Source organism: Chaetura pelagica, unplaced genomic scaffold (genome assembly GCF_000747805.2).
Source record: "Chaetura pelagica isolate M959 unplaced genomic scaffold, ChaPel_1.0 scaffold83, whole genome shotgun sequence".
Lineage (NCBI taxonomy): Eukaryota > Metazoa > Chordata > Aves > Apodiformes > Apodidae > Chaetura > Chaetura pelagica.
Window position 1 is genome coordinate 3,846,418 of NW_009952893.1, and position 8,338 is coordinate 3,854,755.

Below are 8,338 nucleotides of genomic sequence, written 5' to 3' on the forward strand. Positions count from 1 at the left end.
TTTTTTTTTTTAATTGCACTTCTTCTCCAGGAAAGAACTACTCAGTTTTGTACCAAGCTTTTGTAACTGCTCTGAGCAGGAAAACCTAGGGCAAGTCAGATGTGGGGCAACCCTTGTCCCAAGCTTGGGCATCAAGAGCACCTTCTGGAGCACCCAGCCACCACTGTCCTGAGGAGCAATTGTGGACCTGGAGCCATAAGGGCTTACTTTTGCCTAGATATTTTGCTAAAAGTTTGCCAGATCATTTTCTATATTGGTATAAGAAGAGGGACAGGCTGAAGGGAAGAATCAGACAAACTAAGAGCAAACAAAACAAACAAGCAAGCAAAAACAAAACCCAAAACAACCCCAAGCAGTACATTAGCTGAAGCACTGATGCCTGGAGCCACTTGCTAAATACTGCTAGTACCTAATATGCAAGATGAGAGGAGGTAATTGAATTAAACTTTCACATGAGGGATACTGTTAGGTACCTAATGGAATTACTGGCAGGGGGTGGGGAATGGGAAGAGAGAAGCTAGTTAAGTTTTTTATCATGGTCAAATATTGCCCCCAGAAGGAGAAGACAGTTCTGACTGCAAAATCCTGCTGCAGACAGCACTATACACAGCACCTTTGCTATTCCTGATGTTTGCTGTCATTATTTGTATTCCATTGGTCACAGCAGTTGTGAATCATATTGTATCCTCTGTCTTGATGAATCCTGGTACTCCTGTAGATACTTGCTCTTCAGTTACATGAATTCCCTTTTTAAAAACAGCATACAACTGAAAATTGTCAGAGAGAAAGAGAGGGGGAAAAAAATAGATTCACATTCCCACAGCCAAATGTGAAGATTTGGCTCCATGAGAATAAATCTGGAATCCCTCTCTTATGTATTTCCTCGGCACAACCAGCAGGAAGAAGGTCAGTGAGCATTTATCTGTGGGTAAGATGCCAGCTGAGCACTCCCCTATAACTGAAAGGTAACCTTCAGGTTTGAGGGCAGCAGAGAGAGGTGCCACTCAGCCACAGGCAGACAGAAAGGTTTAAATCCCTCCCTGTGATGGGGTGGCTGTAGCACAACATCACTGCCTAGGTATGAAGAGCTCCCAGGGCAATCCAAAAAGGAAAATGACCTTCTAGGCAGGAAAAACCTGGCAGTGAGAGCTCTAAGATGCACAGAAGCTGTGTTACCCACCCTCTGCTGAGCAGCAGCAGATTGGACCACACTTTGTAGATACATACACACCAGTGTCCACAGAGGGGAAGGGCTCCCACTTAGCTTGGTCTGCCAAGGACAGTTATCAATTCATTTAAAAAGTCCAGGAGTGAACAGTTGAGTGACTTTCCATAATGACTTAAGCAATTCCAAAGTAATTTATTTTGACATCAGAGTAGATTATCACAATAAGAAACCTATACACTTCTGACTACAATCAAATCTAGTGGGACCATAACCTGAATCTGTCCTTGCTCATACCCAGGTTTAACTACATGGAGAGATGCTTTTAATACAACCTGTGGGATAATGACCAATAATACCATGTTTCTTATGCTTTGCAGTGGGAATTACTGAACGAGAGACATCCAAATCCTGTAATCACATGTTGAATGGAAAATCTTGGGTAAGTAAACACAGTAAGACCAATCACCACTGTCTGATGCATCTTAAAAACCTAGCACCTCTCAGCATGTCAGTCTGTCGCAGCACATACAGATTTCACAGTCTTTTTTAAAGCTTTGAGGCATTATTTATGCCAGAGGATCCTTACTAGGAGCAGAGACTGGCATAGGATGGCTGCCCCTCATGGAACCAGGAAGGGTTGTGGGATGGCAACAGGCATGCTCCCGCTCTGGATGCACAGCCACCTGCAAGAGCTGGGGGGTGAATTAGCCTCTTGTTTCTCTGGGAATGTCATAAATTGTGAAAAAAGTTCATTTCTAAAGTGGAACAAGCACCAAGTAATTGTGATTCTACAAAATGCCAGCCTGGTATGATAATCAGATCAATCAAAAATACCAATAAAAGGTCGATGGGAAAATCATCATATAAAAACCAAAAATTTGTTCTGTAACAGACAGATTAAAATGTTTTGGTTAAAAATTACTCTGCTGTACTAAAACATTTCCCATCTATTCTTACCAAAAACCAATTTTTAAAGGCTCTACATTTTATAAAAACTAGGTTTTCAAACAGAAAACTGTCCTTTAGAAGTTTCTGACCAACTCTGGACCACACTATAGAAACTTTATGGCTTCAAATGCTCTTTTGGGTGGCTTCAGTTTAATCACTCGCTGGTAGCTGGGCTCCATTTGAGAAAAATGACTGTACAGCAATTGAAGGCTGGTGAAAATTTATAGTAGCCAGTGTAACAAAACTAGTTGGTGCTATCAATAATTAGCCCAGTTAAATTCCAGAGGATGCTTGCAAAAGTGATTTCAAACATCTTTAAGTCTTGGGATACTTGCAGAGCACAACTTAAAAGTATCTAGTCTTGAAATAATCCCTAGGGAAAAAGCCCTAGACAGCTTAAGAGTAGTCATAGTAGTGACAATAATATGTAGAATTTTCCAGTATCGCCAGTAAAAACAGTTAAGTGTGCTTATTGCCTGAAATAACAGGAGGAGATCACAATTTTTGACATTTTTTTCCTGTTTCTGGGCAATACCATCCTGGTGGATTTGCCAGTCTCAATGGCCTGGTTACAAGAAAACGCGGCTCGGTTCTGGCAAGCAATAGATGATCAAATAAAACAAGAAGGCTGTCAGTGACCAGGCACTTATGGGGCCGTGGCAGAACTGGGGCATGAACCAGGGACCCCCAGGCCACAGAGCAGCACCCAGCAGGATGGGGAAGCATTTCCGAAGGGCCAGGGATGGCCGGGACAGCTGCTCCCCGGCCAGCAGCAGAGGTGGCCCATGAAGGGCCGGGACAGGACCTGCTGCTCCTCAGGCACACAGCCTGGCCTCCTTGGGAAGCCAGGCATAAAATGCAGGGAATGGGAAGGTCTGCAACCCTCCATCCTTCACCAGAAGGTGTAATTCTTGCTCATACAAGCTCTTTGTCAGGCTCAGTGAGACTGTTCATGCGAGCAAACAGCATTTGTGTGTATAAGAGCTGGGCAGGCAAGTGCTCAGCCTGCTTTCTCTTGCTAAGAGAATTACTGTATTCATTCGTTTTCCTAAAACAGCCCCTTTCCTCAGCCAAACCTGGGGTCCCCATACATCAGTGGCATTTCCTAATGACGTGTGTTTTCCTCCTGCAGCTCCCACCACCCCCAGCTGCCCATGTCACCGCGAAGGCAGCAGCTGTCACAGACCCTCCTGCAGGCGGGGGCTCTGCTACAGACAAGTAAGTCCCTTCCCACCACTCAGCCAAGCCTGGGGCACTGCTGGGAAGGAAAGGGAGTGAGGTACCTCCACCACAGGTCACCCTCTCACCTAGAACACACAGAAGTGCTCAGCTGCAGCTGTAAAACCCTGGTGATTTATAGTAAAGCCGTGCTGCTTGCTGCCCAGAGGCAGGGAGAGAGCAGCTGGAGGATGTGCTGATTATGAAGACAAGCTGAGAGAGTTGGGGCTGTTCAGCCTGGAGAAGAGAAGGCTCCAGGGAGACCTTATAGCGGCCTTCTAGTACCTGAAGGGGCTCCAGGAAAGCTGGGGAGGGGCTTTTTACAAGGGCTTGTAGTGAAAAGATGAGGGGTAATGGTTTAAAACTGAAAGAGGGAAGATGTAGGTTGGATATGAGGAAGAGATTCTTCTGAGGGTGGTGAGACACTGGAACAGGTTGCCCAGAGGAAGCTGTGGATGCCCCATCCCTGGAAGCGTTCATGGGCAGGTTGGATGGGGCTTGGAGCAACCTGGTCTAGTAGGAGGTGTCCCTGCCCATGGCAGGGAGTTTGGAACTAAATGATCTTAAAGGTTCCTTCCATCCCAAACCATTCTACGATTCTGTGGCATCAGCCATGGCAATTTATACAACTGCCCCAGTGCCAGTCACAGCTCTGTTTTATTACTAGAAAGAAAAGCATCTGAATTTAAAATGTAAGTATTTTCCCCCTAAGACAGTTTAGAAAATGAAATTAGGCAAAGCTTTATTGTCTTTAGGAGTAATTAAGGAACAGCTTGACCTTAGCACAAATGCACTCATCAGCAGACAGTTAAACCAGACACAGATCTGGGTGATGCTTGAGATGCCACCATTGTCACCTTGGTTTTCAGTGGCCAGTCACCATAAGGAGGGAAGAAAGGCCACGGAGATGAATGCTTTACACATCTGTGCTTTATTTGCTAGTCACAGGCAGCGCTGGAGGAAGACGGCAGAGTACGACCTGGCCCTGCCACCAGGAGCAGAAGCTTCCCTACCTCTGACAGGAGGCAACCTGTACGGGACACCCAGCCTCCTGAGGAAGATGTGGATGAAGAACAAGAAGAAGTCAGAGTACCTGGGGGCAACAAACAGTGCCTTTGAGGCAGACTGATTAGATTCAGCATCACTTCTTCCACGACCAAAGGTCCTTCGGGCAGGACAAGGTGCTCTAGGATCAATGAAGGAACAGACATAGAGCAACTCATCCAAGAAAACTATATCCTTTACATTACTTGATGCCATTGCCTCAGAATGGTGGGAGAAAGACTAACAAAGGCAAATGGTGAACATGATCCATCTCACTGGCCTTTCTTTGTTGATCCCAAGTCTCCCACTAGTTTTACATCCTGACTTAATGATGCTGAAACTACTGCTGGCTCATTTTACATCCTGTCTGAATCAGCTCAGACTCACAACACAAGCCTAGGAAGAGTTTTGTGTATCCCTGCAAGGCAGCAGATCGATTAGAGAGTGCCATGAAGTCCCAGGGCTCTGCTCATGGTGCACCACTGCTCGTCCCCTTCTGCCTCTTAAATCATGAGATAAAAACCACATCTTACGATATGCTTGGTTGAATGACAGTCGTTAAACATCTTTTTTTTCTTCAGTTTTGATGTTTCAAGACAGGAGTAAAAGATGCAACAGTTTTAAAAGAATGGGTGAGTCAGAACTGAGCAAGATTGCAAACACACCTTTACCAAACTTTGCTGTGTGACAAGTGCTTGGTGTTTCAGTGCTGAATCAAACCATGAGCAATTGGATAACCTCAAGAGACACTTTCTTCCACAGAACCTGCTTACATCTTAACTGATAGTCAGCAAATTACCTGTGAGGTACAGGGTAGTTCACTAAGCGCACAAAATACTAGGAGGAAAGAAGAAGATGGTGCAACTAGGCATCTAAACATGAGATATTTGCATTTAGGAGACATATGCTTACGAACTGATGGTTTTAATGGAATTTGTCAAAAAAATGTCTCTTTTTTTTTTTTTTTTTTTTTTTTTCAATTTAGTCACTGATCATGGTCCCTTGGCTTTTCCAAAAAAGATTTCACCAGTGTTGCAGATAACATGAGTTATGAACACACTTGGCTCATATGAGTGCCCCCTTGGTTATCATAAAATACTTCAGTTTGCCTAAATACAGAACCTTCAATGTAAAATTGGAGGAAGTGTGTCTCCTGTAGCTCATAGTCATGTCTCTACTGTAACTGTCAGTGCCCTGAAGTATAAATGAAAAATAAAGGTTGCACTTGATGACAGAAGCAGAAGAAAGCAGCTCCCATCTGAAACTTGCTGGCCTGCAGCCAAAACAGTAGAACACACTGAGATGCCATCATACAGTGCCATTGCACCAAGGTGAGGAGGCTCCATAGCCATCAACCAGCCAAAGGTCTGAATGGAACATTGGCAGCATTAACAGATGTTATAGCTCCTAACCCTCCTACCACAACTACCTTTATCATGCTACACACCTCCCTCCCCAGCCCATAGGAGCCTTGGCCTCACACACACATGCAGGCAAACCTCGGAAACTACTTTATTGCATAGCAATGCATTCACTCAAGGATAAAGAAGAATAGTAATAATCAATTACATTTTTTTGTTCCCATTCCCAAAGCAAAGCAAAAATAAATAATAATAAAAAAAAAGTAATCATGAAATAAAAATGAACAGAACTGAGAAAAGTCCTTTTACTGCATTTAGGGTCATTAGGACAGTGAGTATTTGTGAAACTTGCCCTTGTAGTGAACTTAACCCACGTAGCACCCAACATGCTGTCCAGGGCAGCAAGAGTTTTGTCTGTTGAGAGAGCTGTATCTTAGTTTTTAATGTGTTAATAGCTTTAAGCAGTATGAGGATGGAGGACAAGAGATTATTAATGTTTCTACCTAATAATTGCTGTATCTTGAAATGTGTATTTATGGTTTTCTTATTTATTTAATTTATAATCTGGGTCTACAAGAGGAGAAGAGATTTACAAGAAGCATATTTAATTTCTCTGTATTCCAGCAATTTCTGTGGAGATTTCTTGTACTGCAGTAGATACCTATTTTATTGATTCAAATAAAATATGTCCTATTCATAAGAAGAAAAAAATAAAATAAAGAAACAAGTAGCCATGTGGTAACATGCAGGTCTTGGTGACCTGAAAGCTTTTGGGAAGCACTTAGTGGAACGTAAAGGCAAGGTCTGTGATACTGAGCACCTGATGACAAAGAACCCAAGTTTTGCTCCCCACAGGGAGAGCCTGGAAGTGTGTGTTCATCAACGGCTCCAATATTTTATGGGTGGTAGAATTCCCATTTGTTATCAGATACTCAGAGAAAAGCCCTGGCACTGCTGAGTGGAGGTAGACATTTACACACCTGACCTCAGTCATGTTAAGGACACGATGTTTATAGTCTCAGTGTGGCCATGGGAGGTGAGCAGTGTCACTTCCCTCCCTCCTTCCTATCAAATAAAAGCACTAAGACAGAGACTCCTCAAGGGTAGCTAAGGCTCAGGTAAAGAATATAACCAGGTGCTCCCCACCTGCAGTCCTACCAGTTGACAACAAAGTCACTTAACTTTCCTCAGCCACAACGTGGTCTTTGGAGACCCTGTGCTGCACCATGGCCTAACCTAAGGTGGGTCCCACAGGGTACAGGAGCCCAGGCTAGGGGAGCTGGCTCAGAACTGCAAGGGGAAAGGTTTTAAGATACAAGAAAAGAAAACCTAGGATGTTGGCATCCCTCACCAACCCGGGCTTCAGAAATCCCATTCCTTAAAGTATGGCTTGTCCCCCTGCCTGCCACCCTGCCCATATCCCACACAGCTCCAGTGAAAAGGTGCCACATTTCTGGTCCTTCCACTACAGGCACTACAGTCTATGTTAAAAATGAGCACCTGGGAAGCGTCTTCTCAGTGAGGGTCCACACCTCAGAACGTGGCACAGTTTTCCAGGATATGGGGTAACAGCCTGGCCTCTGCTTGGAACTCCTGTGCAAACACCTGAAACTTAGTTGTTCATTAAAATACTGGCATGAGTATGGAAGAGGATGTGAATTTCCATTACATTTTCCAGACAAAAATGTAGAGAAAGCAATGGTGGTTCAACTCCACTGCACTGTTAGAAAAGCATGAAATAGTGATTAAAAAAATAAGTGACCTGCACCATTTTTCCATCAAAGACAGAAAAGAACCGAATTGTGCAGCTAAAAGCATCACCTCTGGCATTGCCTGACACATCCTTATTGTTATTCTTTATAACATCTATGAGAAAATGCATTTTTCAGATGTTTCTTGTCATCTTACAATTCTGGGTTCCCCAAAACTGGAGAGTAACTGGAGCACTGACCTGACTGAAATAGACTGCATGATGACAAGTCCCTCACACTTACAGTAATTTCTATTTCATTTCCAAAAAAAGGTTTCTAATTTCTTCTCACCATTTCAAAAACATCCTTGTGATAGAGCTAATAATTAAAATATCTATAATTACTTTGCATACCACTTCATTTAAATAAACTGTAGTGAATTTAAGGCTAGACTACTATATCAAATAATTCCTACTGATGCATGAAAAAAAAAAAAAATCTCAGATATGCTTTGCCCAAATTTCTTCCCCTTTTGCACCCATTTTACTGATCTTGTAGCAAACAGGTTTGCCAGAAGAGTTAATCACAGACACATCACTCTTTGGGGGAATACCATACACTTTTTACAGAAAACATTTTCAATTCAAACGTTGGCATCTGCAGAATAATTTCATATCTGAGTTACCCAGCCAGAAAACTTGCAATATCAGGGCTTGCACACACAAACAAATACGAAACAAGCCAAATCTCTCAGATGAAACCCTGGATAGGAACTCTGTAAACAATGCAGATGTCAATTAGCCATCAATATTTTATGAGAGATTTAAAAAATCTTGGCATTACTCCATAGATCATACACAAGTGAGCAGATTTAACTCTACGTGGTATTGAAAACCATGTTTTGTTTT

The 8,338-nt window shown here is 43.1% G+C and overlaps 1 protein-coding gene across 1 annotated transcript in view; it reads left to right on the forward strand.

Moving 5' to 3' along the window:
• Positions 1 to 4,463, forward strand: part of LOC104386910 (chromosome unknown open reading frame, human C8orf46) — a 16,686-nt gene extending 12,223 nt beyond the window's left edge. Inside the window, exons 3-4 of the mRNA XM_009995591.1 lie at positions 3,249 to 3,334; positions 4,277 to 4,463. Of these exons, the coding sequence (XP_009993893.1) occupies positions 3,249 to 3,334; positions 4,277 to 4,463 (273 nt within the window). The remainder of the gene's footprint in view (positions 1 to 3,248; positions 3,335 to 4,276) is intronic.
• The last annotated feature ends 3,875 nt before the right edge of the window (positions 4,464 to 8,338 follow it).